Raw genomic sequence first — 22,533 nt, forward strand, 5'->3', positions numbered from 1 at the left:
TTTCTTATGTATTATATCCCTGTGTTTTTTGTCCCCCCAACTTAGCCTGTCACACTGTTGTTAGTGAAGAGAGATCGTCCATATAAGCTTTATTTAGAGCAAACAGAAAAAGTTCACTTTAAATAATCAGGTATGCCATATGTTCAAGTGAATATGTTTTATTAAATGCATACTAATATCTTCCTATAGTATGTGAGTATACATAATAAATTAAAAGGTTTATATTTATTAAATATAGATATAATACCAGAACATGATTACTTCAGATGAGAAAATCAAAATAAACCCATTTTTAAGTCTCGTTTGGTCACTCCAAATGGATATTTGCTCATAAAAAAATACACTGACTTTTTTCCCTGGGGAAAAAAATTAATTCCATAGCAATGTAGTTAAGGGACATGTTTTATTTCATAGCTTTTCTGCAAGCAAACTTGCTTTGATACAAAATGAGTTCAATGGTACAGGTGCTACTGTCCACTCAAGCAAAAGAAAACCTCACATTTACATGAATGCACTTTATGATGATATTCTTACAGGACAAGAGGGCTCACGTCCAGGACGCCTCTGGCCTCAGGTGAAGCCATGGCACAGAAACGCGCAAGAGTCTGGGAATCTCAGAGCATGGGTAGGTGCAGAAAGGAACTTTCTGTGAGTTCTCCGTCAGGTACAAGGTTAAGAACTGCGGCGGGTGTGTTTGTCTTTTTGCCCCCCATCTTGCAGTTTACACTTAGATCATCTTGGAATAGATCGCTGTGGGTGTCTTTTGGCTTTTCAGAGTTTCCAGAGAAGCAAGAAGGTGTCCTGAGGTATCCTTCATGTTAGCTCCCAGTGGAGGGCTGGCTGTCGGGAAGTCGTGGACTTACCTGCAGGTATAGTGATCTCAGGTGTGCTCCACACGCTCAGTGCAGAAACGTTAGTGCCTATCAAACTCTCTCCCCCCTCGTGGAGGATGTGACTAAAACCCCAGACTATCTGACCCAAATTATACAGATAAAAGAAAAAGACAAATACACAAATAAGGCCATCTGCAGAACTTTAAACTCACCTCTTGCATTATTTCACAATAGTCTCTACATCATATGTTACATCTTTCAGACTTAAATAGTAAAGGCTTTAGGAAGGACAGTGGTAGAACCAACTGCACTATCTCTTGGAGGACTTGTCCAATTTGCTGGCAGGTGATTTCCTCTGGGGTGTGGGGATTTTGGAAGGCTTGGCTGCGGACGGCCGAGAATCTGCTCGGGGCGTAGGCCTGTGTGTCTGGGGGACAGTCTCCACGTCGGAGCACACGGACTGGATTTCCGAGATGTCAAAGTCTGATGCATCGCTGCCTCGGCGGCTGCTGGCCCGGCTACCAGCTTTGCTGCCAGCTCGGCTTCCTGGTCGGCTGTGGGTCTTCTTGGGATCTGAGGAGAGAGGGCAGAGATGGGTCACCCTTCCTACTGCATCCAGCTGCCACCGATTCTTGAAACTCAGTGCCACGTTTAATCTCAGTCAGTTTTCTGGACACCCAGTAGGCTCTCAAGAAATACATGTTGATTTCATGGCCTTGCTCCCACTCTAAGTAGATGAAATATACAAAAAGCTCAATTTACAAACAAAAAGCAGGTTGGGGGCTACCCCAATGGAATTCCATTTACCACACACAGACATAAGGAATAGATATATCACTTGAGATTGTGTTTTCCAAAGTTTGGCAGGTATAACCCAGGGACGTGTGCAGTACAAACGCACAGCACAAGTTTTGCCTAGGATAAGTAATTCGAAGCACAAAGGAATTGAAGACAAAAGACTTGAAAGTTTAAAGAAGCTTCAGGCTTGCTGTGCTTAGGATCCCCGGGGTCTGGGCCAGTGCAATTGGGTTTTTCCAACCACCCCAAACAGAACCCAGTGCAATTTCCAAGCCGCAGAGGAGGCCAGACTTTCGGTCGGAAGGGGTAGATCCTGCCACAGTTTTTCTTCAATTCCACAGTCACTGTCTCATCTTTCTCTGGTACTTTCCAAAAGGGATGTTTGAGTCCCTTATGCCCATGGCTCACTGATCCCCTACCTTTGATGGAGGACTGGGACCACTTGTCATTTCAGAAGAATACAGCAGCATTGATTTGTCTTCCCCGATTAGGAAGAAATGGGATTTTCATATTCAGATCACACTGCAAAGCCACGAGAGAAAGAACGCAGCAGACTCACCAGCAAACTGTGTCCGCACTCGGGAAGCTGCGGTGGTGATCAAGCCACTGTCTTCCCCGGAGTGGAAGCCTTTCCCTGATAAATATCCCGGAAGTCGAAGCTTGCTTCCCTGTATTGGCGTTCCCTGTGTCGAATCAGGGAAAAGACATTTCAGATATTGCTCCTGTCCCGTGATTCTCCACTGACACCACTTCACAGATGGGTAGGAACCCTCCACTAGACACTCAGGAGGTGAGGAGGCATGGGGTTCTCACTTGCTTTTCTCCACTAATTTCTTATTCTCTCCCTAAATTCAGAGGGACCCCTCTAAAGAAAATGAATTCATGTTGGAGAGAAAACACAAAAGTGGAGATTCCCCGAGGAAACATAGACAAACTCTGAGTATGTTAGTATCTTTCAGATTGTCAGTGAATTATCACAGAGTTGAGAGAGTAGAGCCGAAAAGATGGTGGTGGCTGCATGGTCCCGAGAGAAGACTGGCCTCTAAAAAATCGTGCTTGGACTCTCTGCTGCCTGCAAGGTTTTTAGGGAACTAGACAGAAATAAATAAACAGAAATTGAACAGGAAGAAAATAAGGAATGCCTAGACAGCCACCATTTAAACAAACATAACTGCCAAAAAGAGAAAAAAGCGACATGCTGTAACTTGGTAAGATGTCACTTCCTCTCTTGGCTCCATCACTGTCTACGGTCCTTACAAGATACCTAGGCAATGTTTGGGGATGATTTTCTTAAAATTCTTACAAGAGTTTGCAGAGAATGTCTAAAGTAATCACAACTATGACATTTTATTCTAAATCTAAAATCATTCACGTTTTCTGGATCACTACAACATTTTGGAAATTCTCCCAAAGTTAAAAAAAACCAAAAAACGAAAACAAATCTGGGAAGTATAAAGACATCATATTCCTCAATGAACTCACAGTCAGGGAGCTGTTTGGAGGAAACAGATCTAAACAATTACATATGCTTTTTGAAAAATTAATTTTCCTTTATTAAATAGTTTTAAATGTTTAATAAGCATATGTAAGACCTTTAGATATATCAGGGTTGCAATTTATTAATATTAATGATATTCATAATTCATTTACATATGTATTCTCTACATACATTTAAATATAGAATTCGTATACATATAATACTTGGGACTTCCCTGGTGGTCCAGTGGTTAAGAGTCTGCACTCCCATGGTAGGGGGCAGGGGTTCGATCCCTGGTGGGGGAACTAAGATCCTGCATGCTACTCAGCGCGGCCAAAAAAAAAAAAAAGATGCTTAAGCATTGAAAATACTCTCACTAGTCTAACCACAATTAATCCTCACAATTACCTACTCACTTTTTCACAATTGTGAAAGAGGAGGGCCTGAAGAGGGCAGTAAATTGCCCAAACTCTGACAGCTCTGCTCCAGTTAAATTCCTAACTCAGAATCTCAACAACCCAGGAGACAGTGAGGACTCACAGGTGATGAAATATATCACTCAAGATGACAGTTCATTACCGTGAAGGACCAAGAGCATTCTTTTCAGATGCCTTGATATTCTGATTTTATAGTCACAAACCTACCCCGTGCTCTTAAAGGCCCTTCCATAGAAGGATACTGTTGTTTTGCCTCATGAGCCTATTTGAAATGAAACCTAGCTTTGTATTAGCCAAAATAATAGACTTAAATTTGGGGGGGGGTTCCACTTTTCAAAAATTTGAACTAACAGAGTAGCACAGCCCTAAATATTTAAAGCAAACATGTCACTTTAGGTTCCTTCAACTGCTCTCAGTTTTGGCTACAAGAGATCCATCAGAAGTGACAGACGCCTCAGACGTAACATATGATACTAACATCACTCACTTGAGGGAAGGGGGAGAAATGAGGGGCTGGGGGATGAGGAAGAGTTGAGGAATGGGCTTCTGCCCCAACTCTATACCACCATCCGCAATTTCCATTTCCATCATTTCAATCTGAGTCAGGAGGGCAATGACATTTTCTCTGCCTACCTCTCATTATGAGTGTGAGGGTTACATAACAGGTAAGAGTTTTGAAAAGCTTAAAAGGCTTTTGAGAGGTACTAAATTAGTTTTATCCAGGAGTCCTTGCCTTTAATATGAAATACCTCCTTGGTTTCAATAACAGTTCTTTACGGATTTTTCTCCCTTCCTTGTGGTGATTCTAATCAAGTATGTGATTTATTTGGTGCCTATGTTTATCATTTTACAGAGAACTTTCTTTAAAAGACGTATGGTTGACTTCCAATTGAATATAAATGATCTGATATATAAGTTAATCTCAGCAAATTTTATATCACCTAAATATCTTATCCCCATATAGCATGTCATTTAAAAAAGTGAGAGGGTCCTGAAAAAAATCATTAAGTCTAATAAAGATACATACCTTTTGAGAATGACAGATAACTTTTTGCCTATCCGAGCCCCCAGCCCCTTGCGCTGGTAACTAAAAGGCTTGGGTCTCATCCACCCAGTGTTCTTGGGCAGAAATAGACATACCAGACAGTCAGAAGGGCCTTGCCCAGAGAGAACACTCAGTCCACATTCTTTTAATTTAAGTGATTCTCTTGCAAATGATACTGCCTCTCACTCTCACCTAAAAAGGGTTACAGCATTTCTTGCCCAAATTATGTCTAGAAGCAAAAGCATACCATCAGCTTGAAAAGAAACCTGACTTAGGTCTGGGTATAATCTCCTGTATGTCACTCCCCCAGGGGAGAAAAGCAAAATTAAGTATGAGAAAGAGAACAGAAAAACAAAAAAGGCTGAGAGCCTGCAGAGGTGACTAGGTTAGGTTGACGCCCTTCGAGGAGCTATAAACTGTCTTTTGTGTTCACCCCTTACTCTCACATTCCTAGGGTTGAGACTTATCATATAGAAGTCTGTAAAAAGACGACGTATTATCAAAAGTACATTTATTAAGGGTGAGGTGAAGCAGTGTTAGTAGGTGATCATTTCAGTTAAAGGCGGCTGTTAGGCTGGAATCTGGGGCCTTACAATACCTCTGGAGATGACATGGGGAAGTCTGAGCACTCAGCTGGTTTACAAGGAGTTGACACCTTGCTGTTTGTCAACCAGGGTTTACCATAATTGCGTGTTAAAGGATGGAGAATCTGTATGGAACAATGGCAAATCAAACGTAAAGGACGGCAGATAAAAAAACAAAGCCACGGAAAGAGAGATTCACAGCCATTCATTTCACAGTAAGAATGATCATCATTAAAAACAAATAGATGGACACCAAGGGGGGAAAGCGGCAGGGGTGGTGGTGGGATGAATGGGGAGATTGGGATTGACATGTATACACTAATATGTATAAAATAGATAACTAATAAGAACCTGCTGTATAAAAAATAAATAAAATAAAATTCAAAACTTAAAAATAAAAAAACAAAAACAAATAGAAAAGGTCTGATGGCAAATCATACACACCAAAAACATGAATGAAGCTTTAAAAAGAAAAAACAATCTGAAAGGTAACCAAAACCCCTAAATAGATCGTCTTTATATGGGCCACAGGGCAAAAGCGCACGCGCACACACGCACACGCACGCACACACACACACACACACACACACATTTTTAATTCTTCATCTTCCATATTGTGAGAAGGGACACATTTGGAGAAAGCTGGTCCTACAAATTCTAGGGACCCCCCCAAACATTCAAAAGCATACTCTAGACAGTGAGCGCAGAGGAAGAGGAAATGAGTCCTACCTTGGGTGTGCTGGTGGCAGGGACCTGCGGGGAGGCTGCCTGGCCAGCCTGGCTGGACACGGATGTGGAGCGGTTGGGCGAGGCTCCCCGGGATGAGGGCCTCGATCTCCGGCCCCGGGGCCGGAAAGCAGCCATTCCCTGACTGGCTCCATCCGCCAAGATGAACTTCTCCCTTAGCTCCATGTTCGTCCTTCCTTTAGCTGGATGACGGAACACACAAGGCACACAAACGAAAGAAAGGAAAAAAAAAAAGAGGGGCTCAGTCGAGTGCGGGGGGGAGGGGAAAACTGCCATCTGGCGCCACAGACCACGTGGAGGATTGCAAGAACATCTTTTTGCCATGCCAACTCCAACTCAGCATCACAAAAAGTCAAATGCATTCCTTTACAATGCATTCCTTTCGGATACAGGCCAGTTGGGGAAAGAAAAAAATAAAAGTGTGTTTATTCTAACACTAGACACCAGCCAAGAGTAACCACTATTAAAGAGAGAGTCAGCATGAAAATGACAAGCTCATGCTCAAATATTGTTAATCCACCCACTACTGATGCCTGCAGGGTTTCACTATGCCATCCCCACCCTGAGGGGACAAGCCAGGGAGGAGGGGACTGTGTCTTTTGCGTGTACTACTGAGGTCAGGAAATTGCCAGTTTTTCACCATCGGGATTAATTGGACAATTACACAGAATGAGAGATGGGTTGTTAATCATGACGACGACACAGAAACTTTCAGGTTTTGCACTTTCAATGAGGCGGCTGGTATTTTTATTTTATGCCTTAAAAACTTGGTTTTACAGCATGCAAAATAACAAATAGCAGACCCCAGGATCCGTGAGGTCATCTGTGATGCAACACTCACACCAACACACGTGCACTCGGAGAAGGCACCGCCAGAACCCCGTGTGCAGGGTGTTAGCCTGTGTTTGATCACTTACACAACCCCTACATTTGCAACACCCGAAGCATGTTGAAAGTCCAGAATTTCAATTTGGAAGCACCAGCTCAGCTGGATGTGAGTTAAGCCATACGCGATGGATGAAGCATGTTATTTTAAAACAAAACGATTAAAGCAAGAATGTCAAAGTAGGAAAGAGGAGAGGTCAGAGGGGAGAGGCAAAGAGAGGGGTCGCCAACCTATAGTAGGCTGAGTAGTAGTAATTGAAGAGTTTGATTCCGAACGTAACATTTTACTCCCATGATGATGAACTAGAAGAAATGACACAGGATACCAATCACATTCAAGAAAACTGTTAGCAGGAGAAGAAACAAAGTACAGTAGTTGATTATGCAAGGGTTGCTCAGATCGGGCCTTTAGCGCACAATTTAGGAGAAAAGTGGCCCTGCGAAGGGAAACACTCAAAGGTCTGACTCAGGATGAAAAATGTATTTGGAAGACTTCACCCCAATTGAGCTAACTTTCCTAGGCTACCCCACAGAACACTCTGCATTCTCAATTCTTTGTTTCGTAAATGGAGCTGCATTACCTTCAGCTGCATTATTTCCAAAATATAGAAGGAAGGCCTGCTGACTGGCTGCTGGGAACGCACTCCCAGATACCTGAGAGCTATGGTATATTAGTGTAAGGCTATTGGTAAGGCTCTAATCTGTAACTTCAAAATTCAGAGTCAAATTAGCAGTTCATTATTTAAAAAAAATTTTCAATACTGCTTTCCTCGCCTCCCCATAATTTCACAAAAACTTCCGCTTTTAAACTTTTACTGTACGGTATCTTCAATCTTCGTCGCTCAATTTTCTTTCCCCTTACTTTGCTACTTAACGACAGAGGAAATCCTTCCCCTGGTTGGTAGAATTGCTCATTTTGAAACTTGCAGATGGGAACGCCTCATAAAGGAAAATCTATTCTAGTGTTTCCTGCCTCCCAGTCTCCTAGTTATCCAGGAGAAGTAAAAAAAAACTATGAGAGGAACACGGTTTACACAATTGCCACAAGTTCTTTGGGAACTTCAGGCTGACAGACCAATGTGAAACATTCCTTACTGTAATAAATGACCAAAATTAGCCCCACTGTGTTTTTGATGCTGGAAAAATAATACAAGATCGATATACTTTCGTGGTGTTATTATCTTGACATAAGTATCTCCTTACCCCTGCAAGGATCATTTTTCACTAAGAACTCATCCAGGGCCATCCATCCACCTCCAACACGAACCATCACAGTACTTCGCAGGATTCGGACAAGCCGGAGTTGCTGGGAGTCTCCAAACTGGGAAGAGGAAGAAAGAAGACCCTCTAATTGTCAAGAGGAAATCTCAAAGGATGAGGTGCGATCTGCGTAAGCAACCAACTCTAACTTCTTGTTTAGTTCGCAGCGATTAGTAAAATCTCAGAGAAAGGGGTTTATCATGATCTGCGTTAGACGGCTGCATGCTGATTTAGCCCAAAGGAAATAGTGTGGAAAAAGATAACAAAGGTTATCACAGTAATATTGAAGCTTTCGTCTAAAAATGACTTTTCTCTCTTATGACGGAAACAACATTAGTAAAGCAGTAATGGAGAATGTTTCTAGAGATTAAACACAGCCATGAAAATAAGCACTGGCCCACTTGCCCAGGGCTTCCAGGAGGTAAGATGATTCTAAAGAAAATTTAATAAACTCTGATTCTTCTTCATGAAAACTTCCTCTTACACCTGAAACTGTTTTCCACTGAAATCCGTGGGAGAAATCTTTATAAACTCATTCTGTTTTCTCTAAACAGTTCTGACTTAGAGAGATAAAGTAGTAAATGATCATGACTAATAAAAATTTCACGGTTAAATAAAACTTCTGCATCACTAATGATCTGGTAGGCTAATTTGTTAAAGGCTGGATTCATGTGCCATTTTTAGATTACTGTAATATTAGAACAGTCACTGACACATTAGGAATGATACAGCTTTCAAATCTAAAAGGCTTTTCTTTAAAGCGCTATATACCAAAACTGCTGACACTGAGAAGCACTTGTCTTTTTCTTGCCCTTTCAGTGGATCTCCAATCATATACACTACAGATTCTGCAGGTCTTGAATAAACGTCTAGACTACAGGTAGTTTCTGATCATAAGGTTTATTTATTACGAAAGCCCATGAGAAATGATTTTATACTTTTAAATCATTTCTAATGAGCTCGTGTCCAACTTATAAAAACCACCAGACTGAATTTCATGGTTGCCAACCCGGCGGATACCATAGCAAAATGAACAGTCAAGTAGACATAAATAGCTTCTTTTTAAGGCAGGTAACATACAATTGTGACTACTTGTCTGGGCTCATGATGGATAAACAGAAAACGTGAAGTAGAAACAATCTGCTGCTTTTCATAAATTTTAACACTGAGTTTCAGGAAGAGAACACTAGGACAAAGCCGACCATTCCAGATCCTGAAACTCAGAAAGGACCTGGAAAGCATGTAAAATGCACCAGTGGGACTCAGGCGTTTACATCAAACCTTTTCACATCACTTTTTCTAAAATGGTTTTTAAGCCTTGAGACTTCAACTTTCCTGTAGTTGTACCTGCTCTAGAAATGTAAATTAAAATTTAAAAATAAAAATGCATATTTATTTTGTTAGAAAAAATTTGGTGCTGCTAATAAGCAAAGGGAAAGGAGGGGATTTAAAGAAAATTACCCTTAAGGAACCAGATAATTAGACGATACGTTTTTGTTCCAAGACTATGTTCAAAACAAGTTTTAAGGATATAAATATTTATTTATTTATATCATCATATAAAGAATATAAAAATATTTTATAGAGATATTTCAATTATTTCCAATATAATAAACATGAATGACTTTAAATTTTATTTTGAGAAGGCATTCTCTGACAACTACCATTGTCTTTAGAATTTCCGTAATTTTCTCAACAGCTAAACTGTGAGACCAAAAAAAAAAAAAAAGGCCGCTAATGTTGTTCTTTGTGCTGTGAATTAAACCTTTTGAAATATATCATCCTTTCCATAAACAAAAGATGCTATCCCAATTACTAACTCAGAAAATAACAAGAACGGAAAAGTAACTTTTTATGGAAACTAATGGAAGTTTTCAAAACATCTATTCAAAATAACTGAAAATTTTTACTTGAAAAAATTATTTGCTTGCAATAAATGGGGAGAATAGGTAATTTGAAACTTAAGATGTAATATGGCTTAGAAACTGAGGGGCAGAATAATAGCTAATAGGATATGGTCAGGTACTATAAATAGCATGGTTCTTTCCAAAAGCACAGAGTAAAAAACTCTCCTTGTTTAAATCAAAATCTGATTTCTCTTGTCTTCAGTTCTAAAATTCTGATCATGATGCAGTGCCCTGGACAATTTATCCTGACTTAAATGTGAGGTCAAAATGACATAAAGTATGACTAAGATTTTGTGTAAGTTATAAGAGAAACATTTCCTCAAAAGGAATGACATCATTTAAAACCTCCAGAGTTAAAGTTTCTACTCAGGATGCAAAGCCCTAAATCAATGAATTAGGGCACAGGGACAACAGCTGCTTTGGAGAGATCACATCACCGTGGCCAAGTGCCATGGTGACCTCTCCCCTGTGCTGTTTTCCCAGGTCACTGGCTGGATGCTGGCCCTTCGCTAGCTACCTTATACCAGGGCATACAGCTTCAACGGCCAAACACCAACGAGGCCACACAGAGATGTGTGGACAATCAACTTTGTGTTGCAATGAATACTTGTATACAATAGATGAGAATAGTATTATTAAAGACAGGAACTGAAAATTGCATTTGTAACACTGTACCCAGCCCAGCTACAGTTGATTATCTGGTTTGCTTAAAGGTAATCTCCTCATTTGAGACACAAGGCAAAAAAGAGTCCTGGATCAAGGACACTTATAGCGTATACAGAAACACCACGCCAACCAACAATGTAGTAGCTAGGGGGACAGCATGGGAAAGATTGGCCAGGGCAAGCTTTAATGACTATGAATTAAAGTTAAAAAAAATTATTGGGAACTTGAGAATACATTCCACTGGTTTATACCTGATTTCCCAGGAAGAACTGATAAAAAATGAAAAATGGAAGAAAGACATAATTAGTTCAACAGGAAACTTTCTATATGACTAGAACACACACACACACACACACACATGTACACACACACATGCTCACACTTTGGGTTTCTGGATATAGTATCTAGTTTAGAGATGTGCAGGTACCCATTTTTCTCAACTTCAAACCAAATAATCAGAAACTTTTCTTTGCAAATTTTTGTGAAAGTCTTTGGGTTTCGAATTTAAGTTAAAAATTCAACTATGTAGATGAATATTTTTCAATGTGGAAATATAAAAGCAAAATGAATAATGTTTCATTTATAAGTAACATACTGTAGGAGGGAAACTCTGCACATTTCCTATCTAGCTACTACAAATAAGAGATGTTCCAAAAAAAGAGAAAAAAGATAGAGAAAGAGTGACAAAGTCACAAGGGTCTTCAAGTAATTGTTCTAAAGAAGGTGAACTGAGTTACTGAGATGTAAATTTTTTTAAATTTCTGCATCAGTGGAAAACACTACCTCTTTTTCACATTTACAGAAATAAGTAAACATTTTAACTTCATTTCCTGGCTTGGAAAAGCTTTGTTACTGAAAATATGACAACTTACCTCTAATCACAATAAAATATAAAGTAATTCGAAGCAACCTAAATATATGAGATGTATTTTTCTGTGAATATTTTTCTCCTTGAATGGATGTATCATACATGTCAGAGATATGTCCTAATATACAAAATGCAAGCTATCTTTATATCATTAAAAATGACGAAAGATGGAATTTCATATACCATTATATTTGATAGAAGGTAAAAATAGATAACTGGCATTCCTGGGAAACAATGCAGACAAAGTTTTTAATTTTTATCCTTTGAAAGAACTACACAGCTATTTTGAAAACTTACCCTGTATTTGTTATCTCCAATCTGTTCAACTTGGAATCGTTTCGCACATTTGCACTTAGCTACCTGCCTTGTCACCTGCCAGAAGCAATGATAAAACAGTCACTTTCACATTAATATTACATCGTGGCATCCTTAAAACCTGTACGCAACAAGTAAACATGGAAATAAAACAACTGCATGAATTGTACACGGTATCTGGGCAGAACACACAGTGCTTGTTCTACCCGGTGGAAAGGTAATGAGTACCTCATCTTCAATTTTGTCAGCATCAGTGATAGGTTTGTATGCATCTTTATTTGGGTGAAGGGCAGCTACAAATTCATAGTAGTCGATGTATCCATCGCCGTCTCTGTCAAAGATGTCTGCAACTGCACTCATCTCCAGACGACTGGTAGGGAACTCTAACATTTTCAAAACAATGGTAAGTAGTGCTACTGAGGAATAACTGACAAATAAAACTGTAAGATATTTAAACTGTAACCATAATAATTTGATACACGCACACATTGTAGAGGGATTCCCCCCATCTAGTTAATTAACACATCCATCACCTCACATATTTATCTTTTACTCTTTGGTTTTTTTTGAGTGAGAATGAATTTTACTCTCTCAGCTAATTCCAATTATACAATATGGTGTTATCAACCACAGTCACCATGTTGTACAGTAGCTACTCAGACCTTATTCATTTTATTGCTGAAAATCTGTACCCTTATACCAACCTCTCCCTATCTCCTCCACTTCCCAGCCCCTGGCAATTATTTTTCTACTATCTCTGTGAGTTTCACTTTTGGTTTAGATTCCACGTATGAGTGATAATTAAGATATTCTCAGTATATGTCATACTCTGGTCGCAATGAAAGTTGGTAAGAGCTGCTACTTACAATAACATTTTACAAAAAGATTTACGTCTTAAAGAAAAAGTAAATAGCATTAACTTGTTAATTCTGCCGTAAGACATTCTCGATCACACATTTTAATTGTAGTGTGGCCAGTTAAATGATTAGGATGATCAAGTATATTACAATCCTTAAAATAAACAAAAACAAAAACCTGATTTACATCACACAAGCACAACCACTACATATGTGGCCTAAATTTACCTTTAACTACTATTAGGATGACTCTTACGAAATGGCTGTTTTTCTAGGCTAAAAACTGTTTAATATTAGCAAATTTCATATGGTTCAAGTACCACTTAAGGAATAATTTACATGAAATTTACTTTAAGAGTGCTTCTAGTAACATCTGCCAGAGAAATCACATACATGTGATCAAAATAATCTATCAGGGCTTCCCTGGTGGCGCAGTGGTTGAGAGTCCGCCTGCCGATACATGGGACACGGGTTCGTGCCCCGGTCCGGGAAGATCCCACATGTCGTGGAGCGGCTAGGCCCGTGAGCCATGGCCGCTGAGCCTGCGCGTTCGGAGCCTGTGCTCCGCAACAGGAGAGGCCACAACAGTGAGAGGCCCACGTACCGCAAAAAAAAAAAAAAAAAAAAAAAAAAAAAAATCTACCAAACAAGAAGGGGGCACATACCTTAAGAAGTTTTATAGCCTTCTAATTTCCTACTAATGACAATATTAGATCAGAATGTGAACTAAAATGAAAAAGAAAGAGACTGACTTGCATTTATTGATTTCCCATTTTATGCCGGGCAACACAATCTAAGAATTAAGTATTATTAACCTGATTACACTACATAGGAACACAGCTCCAGTGGAGAAAAGGAGTTTATCTGTGGTGACACAATTAGTAAGTGTGCCTGACTTCAAAGCCATAAATTTTAACTAAGGACAGTTTTTTTTAATTTTTCTTTTTTTGAGGGCAATGACTTCACAGCCAAGTTTAAAGGTGATGTTTTATTAGTAACACAGGTTTACTGGCTCCATAATTTTAAACTGTGCTTATTTTCTTTAAAAATTACATCTGTTATGGCCACCTCTCTTGGGACTTACTTGAGGAAAGAATCCCGTCAATAAATTCCTGTCGGGTTATTTTCCCATCCTGGTCTTTATCGATCCTCCTGAAGAAGTCCATCACTCGAGATTTCTTGTGATTCATCCATCGCATGTACTTTTTGCGCCAGACATCGAAATCAAAGTTGGCAAATTCCCTTAGCTGAAGAGGGCAAAAGGCATTTTGCCTGAGTTACTGCTGTGCTCAAATTATATCTTACACAATATGAATAACGTTATTTTGAATGATCCTCTAGATGACAAAAATTATATAATATGAATAATGTTTATAATGATCCACTAGATAACCAAAGTTATATCTTATACAATATGAATGACGTTTTTAATGATCCTCTAGATAACCAAAATTATACAATATGAATAATGTTATTTTTAACGATCCTCTTGATGATAAAAATTATTATCTTATACAATATGAATAACGTTTTTAATAATCCTCTAGATAACACACAGATCATTCCCTCCAGGAAAGGTATCATCTTGCAAAGGGGACTTGAACATTTTTTCTCTAAAGTTTATTCTGTTACTGTCACTGTTTTTTCTTCACAAATAGAGAAAACAAAACTCCTCAAAAAGTCACACTGAAAATTTCTGATAATGCCAAACTCACAAAGGTGGTGTGGCCCAAGGTGACAGGAGCTCTGTACCCCAGGGAGCAGGCCCAGCTGAACAAGACCGATTTTACCTATCTTATTACCCCTCACGTCTCTGCCACCAGCCGCTCCTAACTCCTTATCTTCTAAAAATTTACCAATTCTAGAATCTGACACCCTACCCTTCAGATCACAGAGTATATATGAATAAATGATCTGCATTATAAATGATTATAGTTGCCAGAAGATGCTGTCAGCAAACATACGTCAAGCCAGATCTTTTCCGAAGGAGTCAGCTCCTGATTATGTTACAACATACCTGTTTTTGACTTTGATTCCCTAAATCCAAGGCCCATATATCAGGGTTTTTTCCCCCCATAAAAACATTCATACCTGTGGCTTTAATTTTAGAAGTAAAATAAGCACTCAGACATCAAGAGTTTTCTTATCTATTATCAGAAACGTTGAAAAAAATCAAGATCTTGGCAATGTGTTCCGGTGAATGAGGGCCGATGACAATATGGTACCCAATGTATGAGTTTTCTCACCTCCTCCAGTCTGTCCAGGGCGTCATTAAGCTTCCTCCTCCTTTCCAAGGCGAGCAGCCAGACTTGCTGCCACTTGCTCACCAGTAAGTTGACCCTGGGATTCTTGGTTTCTATTTGTGTCTGTGACCCAGAGGGATAGAAGCTTGACGCTGGGAAGCGTTTTCCTGTTCAAACATAACTTGAGTTAGGATGGCAAAGTCTCCAGGGTTTTGAAATACATTAAGGCTTGACCTTTACTGTTCCTTGTTCAGACTGAATCAACTTCATTACTAGCTATGATGTGAAGAAACACCCTAATTTAGGTGATGCACGATATCAGGGTCAAATGTGTTTTACTTAACAAGGGTCGCACACCGTTCAGAGACAGCAGAGAAATATTCTTGACGGGAGCCCTGAAATACTGGAAAGTTCTCTCGATACATTTATGCTTCAAACATTTTCCAGACTAAAATCTGCACCACTTCAATGACAAAGAAGCGTCCTGCGGTCCTCCTCTTTGCTACTGCCAGGGCACTGCAGTGCATGTGAATCAGTTTGGGCAAACCCAGCTGAGAGGAGGGCAGGAGGCACTGGACGGCTCGCCAGAGTCAGACCAAGATACCCGACAAATTCCCAATCAAGTACGGAAGTGTGTGATTACGGTCCCAGCCTTCTTCCAGGTCCATTTTCCACTGAGATTGTGTGTTTCCTGTGCATCGTCTCATATCCTAATTTACTGCCTTCCTAAAGTTTCCTCCCTCTTTCTAGTATTCACAAGTTTCTATAACTTCACAGAGCAATTATCTCACTGCAGTTTCCTCATCTAACTAAATCGTTCAATGTGACCTAGAAAAATAAATCACTGGCCTAAGCTTTCATAGGAAGTTAGCATCCACGCTGAGATTTGCCCAGAATTCCTAACTCCCATGGAGTTACATAAAAATATCAATAGCTAATATTTATTGAGCATTTAACAGTATTCCAGGAAGTATGCTAAGCACTTCATACACGAGCTCATTAAGTCCTCACCATAGTCTAATGAGGTTATAATTCTCCCCTTCCACAGATGAGGAAATTGAGGCTCAGAAGGGGTTCAAGTAACGTGTCCAAGGTTGCGTTTCCCAGATGCTGAGGGGTGGGGACAGCCAGGCAGTCTGTGTCCAGAGTTCCTAACAACTTTGTTACCCTGCCTCCTTGTGCAAGACATGACTATGACAGATCCAATACCACTTTTCTTTAGTAAGGCACCATTCAGAAATATACAAACTGCCTGGTATAAATTGTGCTGCTTCTAAATCTTATCTGAGCTAGCTATTATTGTATTTAATGTCACTTCGCTGGGTCAAGACAGCCTGAGAAGTCAGTAAATAGAGCCTCAAGTCAAATGAACATGAGGAAAATCTATCAGATTGCTGGTTACTAGTGAACAGTTAAGTCATGAACTTTATCCAGGTCATGGTCATTCTTGTTCCATTCCACTTTAAGGTTATTTATATAAGAGAAGCAGAATGAGTCAATTCAAAGGGGGTGATGACTTCTGTTCTTGTTGAAAGTTACTCCTGATTTCTTCTGGCTAATCTGAAAGATACACTTTGAGCAAATAAAGTTACACATATAGAGACCTGGATTTATCCTTTCCTTTATTTTTAAAGAAGTTGCTATAATACTTAGCCCACATATTCTTTCAAGAAAACCTTTTATGGGACTTCCCTGGTGGCACAGTGGTTAAGAATCCGCCTGCCAATGCAGGGGACACGGGTTCGAGCCCTGGTCCAGGAAGATCCCACATGCCGTGGAACAACTAAGCCCATGCGCCACAACTACTGAGCCCGTGTGCCACAACTACTGAAGCCCGTATGCCTAGAGCCCGTGCTCCGCAACAAGAGAGGCCACTGCAATGAGAAGCCTGCACACCGCAACGAAGAGTAGCCCCCGCTCACCACAACTAGAGAAAGCCCGCACACAGCAACAAAGACCCAACACAGCCAAAGATAAATAAATTGATGAAAAAAAAAAAAAGAAAGAAAGAAAACCTTTTATGATTGAGAGCTCATGTAGAATCACCTATGGCTCCAAAATGTCAAACCATAACTCAAAATAAAAGGAAAAAAATAAAAAATAAAAGGAAACTAACTTCCTTGCTTAACCATCCTCATGTTAAAGAAATTAGCCACTGCTTACTTCCTGCTCGCCCCTTATCCAAGACTGGAATGTGGGAATGTAAGGAGGGGTCTGCCACTCTCCTCTTGTAGGTCTTGGTGACTTTGTCCACGTCAGGCTGTTTTCTGGTCATTTCCTCCATGAAGGTCTGAAAGAAAGAAATGATGTCAACTAGATACAAGTATATCAGAGAAAACCATCTTTAAAAATGAACTAAAAACGAGAAGATAAAAGGACCATACTATGATTTCTGAAAAAAGAATAACACATGTTTTATCTAGGGTAAAAAAAATCTAACCATCATAATACAGCATTTACAGAATACAAAATGTTAATAGGTGATAAGTAACTACAGTGTTACAAAAGCAACTTGTTTTATTTGAAGACCACAGGGGGAGCAGCTGTATGAGGAACACAACCTGTCTGTGCACCACCCAGGACCAAGCTTCCAAGCTCTCCCTGAAGAATCTTAAAGTGAGCATTTGTCTACAAAGGAACGAGTTAGCTGGGGTGTCTCTAGGGCTTTCCTGCGACACATCTCATCTACATATCTGAAATACTTAAGATGGCTTTGATATACAGTGACATAAAGCGTATCCACATAAATGTGGATACATTTAAAATATCCCTATCCATAAATCTGCTCTACCAAGGAGGGTCAAAGTCATTCAGGTTCAATTTTACATTTAAAAGGTTTGACTATGTTGCCATTTATCTCATCTCCTTGGACTTTTTATCATGGTTGACCAGGTGTCCCTGTATCTGGAATCTGTGGCAAGGGCAGAGACTGGTGAAAAGTGATGGGAAAAGGAGAAGGCAGAAAAAAGTGAGAAGTGAAGAAACACATTTCTGGAATGTCTGTCACACTGGAGGACACTGATCACTTTAATGCCTCGGTTGACAGAGACACTTCAGGGCCATCACAGCCATCGATATCTTATACTTTTATCAAAATACGACAGCAATAGTGGGAAGCAGCCGCACAGCACAGGGACGGGGGGAGCCCATCTGAGATGCGAGCACAGCTCCATGGATGGGGCCGAAAGGGAGGATCATGGGAAGGTCACACAGGGCAGGAGACACCAGCAAAACTAAGTGACTCTCCAGAGAGAAGCTCCAGGGCAGCAGTGGCGTCGGAAACTCGGTGGAGGAGTTGAGGAGTGTGTCTGAGGAAGTGAAGGTAAGAAGCACAGAGCAGTCTTCTGAGAAGTACAGTGTGAAGCGAAGACAGTGTCTGAGAAGGCAGGTTAGGATGACATCTATTTACCTGGTGTTCTGCAATGAGGGCTTTCACCTCTTCGATCTCCTGTGGGATGACCTCTTTATCCCTGTCGCTCAGTGTGGTTTCAGCCCACTGCAACCAGGCCAGCAGGGCTTCCAGCAACTCCTGCTTGGCGATGAGTCCTGCCAGGGCACTGGCTAGTCTCTGCTGGTGCTGCTTTGCCCAGGCCAGTACCTGATGGAGAAAACAACTGCTCTGAATTTCTTCCATCTCAGTGACTGATGTAACTGATGTAACATACACCACATTTAAATGTAAATTAGCATCATCCCAGGCTAGACCCATAACTCTCTGGTCTTTCTAGATCCCATCAGTGGTACCAAGACCCAGCCTGTGGAGGACCCAGGAGCCCTTTGTGATGGCTGTCACCCTCAGAAGTTTAGATGTACGTCAATCACCCAGGCTTCCCTTTGCCTGCTAATTTAAGTTCAAACATGCATTCCCTGAAGAATCACATATGCTCACCCTGTGTAGCACAGAGTGGAAATAAAAATAGCTAAGATCTTAAATACAGAATGAATTCACTTGTGTGTGCAATTCATTCCACAAGCATAGACGGCTCTGAAAAACCTATTCAACAGACGTGATCTGGAAGTGGACAAAAAATCCTACAGTGAACCACATAATATCAGGGACATAGCTGCAGAATGCTTGTAACTTTTTAAAGAAAAGTGGGTGGCAGAGACAGGTAACACACAGAAGAATGGTCTTGTGAAGAACATAAGCCCTTAGGTTCCCACAGCCATAAATGCGTCATTAATTGCCCGAGTTTCCACGCCCCCTCCCCTGACTCTCAAAGCTCCAGCTGCTCTAAAGATGGACTGAGATGCACGGACCTCCTCGAATCTGGCCCGGATGATGGTAATCCAGTGCTTGACGGTGGTGATGGAGTCTGGGTGGCAGATGGCCAGGATGGAGTCTCCCATGCTGGTGGCTTTGTTGAGGGCAGCACGCTTTTCTTCCAGTCTCTTCATGAATTCCTACAGCATAAACAAAGACGCACGGGCTGAAACTAAAAGGCCAGCAATGTCCACTGGACTGTCAGAGCTAAACCAATAAGCAAGAACTTACATCGGTTTATTCACAGCTGGAAATCATCCACCGAGTGAGGAATTAAGGGAGGAGAAGGGACAGTAATCGGATAAAGTACCTTCTTACACTATCTCAAGATCCAAGTACAGGATACTATCTCATGCTTTACAAAATACATTAAACAAAAAAGACACTCTCCTAAATTTGAATACATTATAATTATATTCGTAGAAGCAAGAATTGGGACAGATACTAAGCCAGCGATAGAAACAGTATGGATTGCAAAAAAAAAAAATGTAGCAAATACGACGAGGAGGTTAGTATTCAAAGTAGCATTAACCGTGTCAGGGATGATAGGAATGTGTATCCAAAAAGTGCCAAGGAAGACAGCAGACTGGCAGGGAACTAGAAAGGCCTGGGTTGTGGGAGAGAAGGCCCAGCGTCCAGTGGGGAAGGAGTCGAGTGAGTCTGGAGCAAGTGGGCCTGACAGTGGCCAGCCTCTGGGAAATATGTCCATTAAAGGGCAGTAAAAAGAGCCACTCTCAGCCCTGGAAGGATGAATACACCTCAACAGGCTTTGGAAGGCTGTCAAATCAACCTTTTTATAAATGTCTCACATACTTTACTTTCTACCATCAGAACTGTACCCATAGATTCATGGATCACAGAACTCTGAAAGCGGGGCTAAAAAATGAGGACTTTTGCCCCCCAAAATGTGAGGCATTTGGGCACATGTTTACGGGGCACATGCTTCCCAAACCCTGCACTGAATTTCAAACATCCACTGACCCCTCCAATCTACCTGGACCCCACACTAAGAGGGATTCCTTCCACACCTGACAAGGGTGCCAGGGGATGGATGGCACTTGTGTTACCCACGCCGTGTAACCAGGGGGTCAGAAAGTATAGGTGTTCACATCTAGTGACCTTTTGTTTCCAAACCTCTGAAGCAGCTGTCATACGCCTCCTACCCTGGCATTTCGCTCTAATAAAATATTTTGTTTATATGCACAGCTACTAGATTGTTAAGGTCCACAAGATCAAAAGACTGTGTCTTATTCAATTTTGTACCTGTGTGAGTGAATAAATGCTTTTTAACCTTTATTTCCACATTTTTACTGTTGGGGAGTCCAGGTTCAATTACTCTGCTAACATGACCTACTTTTTATTTTTATTTATGTATTTATTTTAATTTAATTTTTATTTCATATTGGAGTATAGTTGATTTACAATGTTGTGTTAGTTTCAGGTGTACAGCAAAGTGACTCAGTTATACATATACATATATCCATTCTTTTTCAGATTAGGTTCTTTTCCCATATAGGTTATTACAGAACACTGAGTAGAGCAGAGTTCCCTGTGCTACATACTACAGTAGGTCCTTGTTGGTTACCTATATTATATATACTACTGTGTATATGTTACTCCCAAACTCCTAACTTATCCCTCTCCCCACCTTTCCCCTTTGGTAACCATAAGCAAATGAAATTATTTACAAAACAGAAACAGACTCACAGACTTTGATGACCTACTTTTTAAATATCATGACCTACTTTAAAAATATTAATTTTCCCCAAAACAGACCCCTTTTAAGTGAAAGGAAACAAACTTTACTAGGAAGAGAAAACCAGAAGGTTAAGAACAGCTGTGCTTTTCCAGAGGAGAGCTGATCCAATCATGTACTTTTAATCACTCCCACAATGGGCGCCCAGCTCCCACTGGAAACACTGTGGACTGGGTACCAACTCCTGACAGCACCCCAGGCTCCTCCAGGCCAGTCTGAGTGTTGCCTCAGTGGTTTGTGCTCACATGGGAAAATTTGCCAATTTTAGAAGCTGGATTATATTGAGAGGGCTCTAGTCTAAGAAATTAAATATTCTGTTTTTCTTCTATTGGTGAGAATGTGTGAAGGGAAGCAAAAGAAATGAAACAGAATGAACAATATCACTGCAAAATATTATTACAGAGAAGCACTTTATAAAATTACATGCAATTGTATGCTAATTTAAAATGTTTAAAGATAATCTGTTCTTGAAACCACTACCCCTTCCCGGGATGCCTGCCTCCTGATGTTTCTGGGGGTTTCCTGGCCCTGCTGTGAGGGTGGTGATATCACAGGTAGCCTCAGTTCTGTAGGGCATATATGCACCCTGGGCTTCAGGGGACACTCTTGACACCCAAACCCTAGTATGTCAGTGGAACCCAAAGCAGCTGATGGTCAGCCTATGGTAACATAAACTAGATTTTCAAAATATTTAACTGAATCAAAAATGTACAGTAAATGTGATGTAATTTTCCTGCTCTTACAGGCCAGCTTCAACTTGAAAAAATGTATGCAGCATTTCATTCCTCCTGATAATGCTATACAAGCTCGCATCCCTTTTATTAACAACAAGGCAATATTTCATTGCTATAGCGTAAGCAGCCCATCATTGAGAGAGCATCGTAATTAACACAAGAAGTCACCAAAGATGATGTCATCCATGCTACAATGGAATTAATTATGTATTTCCAACTTGACCTTGCAACACCAGGTTATTCAGTGGTACTAAAAAGATCCTTTACCGTTTATAGGAAATGCTGACAACAATACTAAATACACTGAAGTCAAGAGGCACATGAAAAGATGCTCAACATCACTAATTATGAGAGAAATGCAAATCAAAACTACGAGATACCACCTCACATGGGTTAGAGTGGCCATCATTAAAAAGTCTACAAATGCTGAAGAGGGTGTAGAGAAAAGGGAACCCTCCTACACTGTTGGTGGGAATGTGAATTGGTGCAGCCACTATGGAGAATAGTGTGGAGGTTCCTCAGAAAACTAAAAATAGAGCTACCACATGATCCAGCAATCCCACTTCTGGGCATGTATCCAGACAAAACTATAATTCAAAAAGATACATGCACCCCTACGTTCACAGCAGGACTGTTCACAATAGCCAAGACATGGAAACAACCTAAGTGTCCATTGACAGATGAATGGATAAAGAAGAGGTGGTACCTATATAGAATGGAATACTACTTAGCCATAAAAAGTATGAAATAATGCCACATGCAGCAACATGATACAACTAGAGATTATCACACTAAGTGAAGTAAGTCATAAAGAGAAAGACAAATACCACATGATATCACTTATATCATGTGATATA

At 40.4% G+C, this 22,533-nt stretch overlaps 1 protein-coding gene across 20 annotated transcripts in view; it reads right to left on the bottom strand.

Annotated features, from left to right (window-relative positions):
• Window positions 1-142: 142 nt before the first annotated feature.
• DST (dystonin) overlaps window positions 143-22,533 on the bottom strand; it is a 497,316-nt gene continuing 474,925 nt past the window's right edge. For 14 of the 20 annotated variants that reach the window (XM_022581520.3, XM_089918929.1, XM_089918933.1 and 11 more), the window contains 13 exons: window positions 19,183-19,326; window positions 18,332-18,520; window positions 17,086-17,212; window positions 14,926-15,089; window positions 13,764-13,926; window positions 12,051-12,205; window positions 11,805-11,879; window positions 10,891-10,908; window positions 8,010-8,127; window positions 5,904-6,103; window positions 5,189-5,299; window positions 2,191-2,314; window positions 143-1,406 (listed from right to left, as the gene is read on the bottom strand). In XM_022581520.3, coding sequence (XP_022437228.3) covers window positions 1,144-1,406; window positions 2,191-2,314; window positions 5,189-5,299; window positions 5,904-6,103; window positions 8,010-8,127; window positions 10,891-10,908; window positions 11,805-11,879; window positions 12,051-12,205; window positions 13,764-13,926; window positions 14,926-15,089; window positions 17,086-17,212; window positions 18,332-18,520; window positions 19,183-19,326 — 1,851 coding nt within the window. In that variant the 3' untranslated portion in view covers window positions 143-1,143. The remainder of the gene's footprint in view (window positions 1,407-2,190; window positions 2,315-5,188; window positions 5,300-5,903; window positions 6,104-8,009; window positions 8,128-10,890; window positions 10,909-11,804; window positions 11,880-12,050; window positions 12,206-13,763; window positions 13,927-14,925; window positions 15,090-17,085; window positions 17,213-18,331; window positions 18,521-19,182; window positions 19,327-22,533) is intronic. The other 6 variants (XM_022581525.3, XM_089918922.1, XM_089918934.1 and 3 more) reach the window with 2 other exon arrangements.

The sequence above is a fragment of the Delphinapterus leucas genome, chromosome 10 (assembly GCF_059928025.1).
Source record: "Delphinapterus leucas isolate spDelLeu-1000000601 "Yukka" chromosome 10, BTC_Dleu_Yukka2, whole genome shotgun sequence".
Classification (NCBI taxonomy): Eukaryota; Metazoa; Chordata; class Mammalia; order Artiodactyla; family Monodontidae; genus Delphinapterus; species Delphinapterus leucas.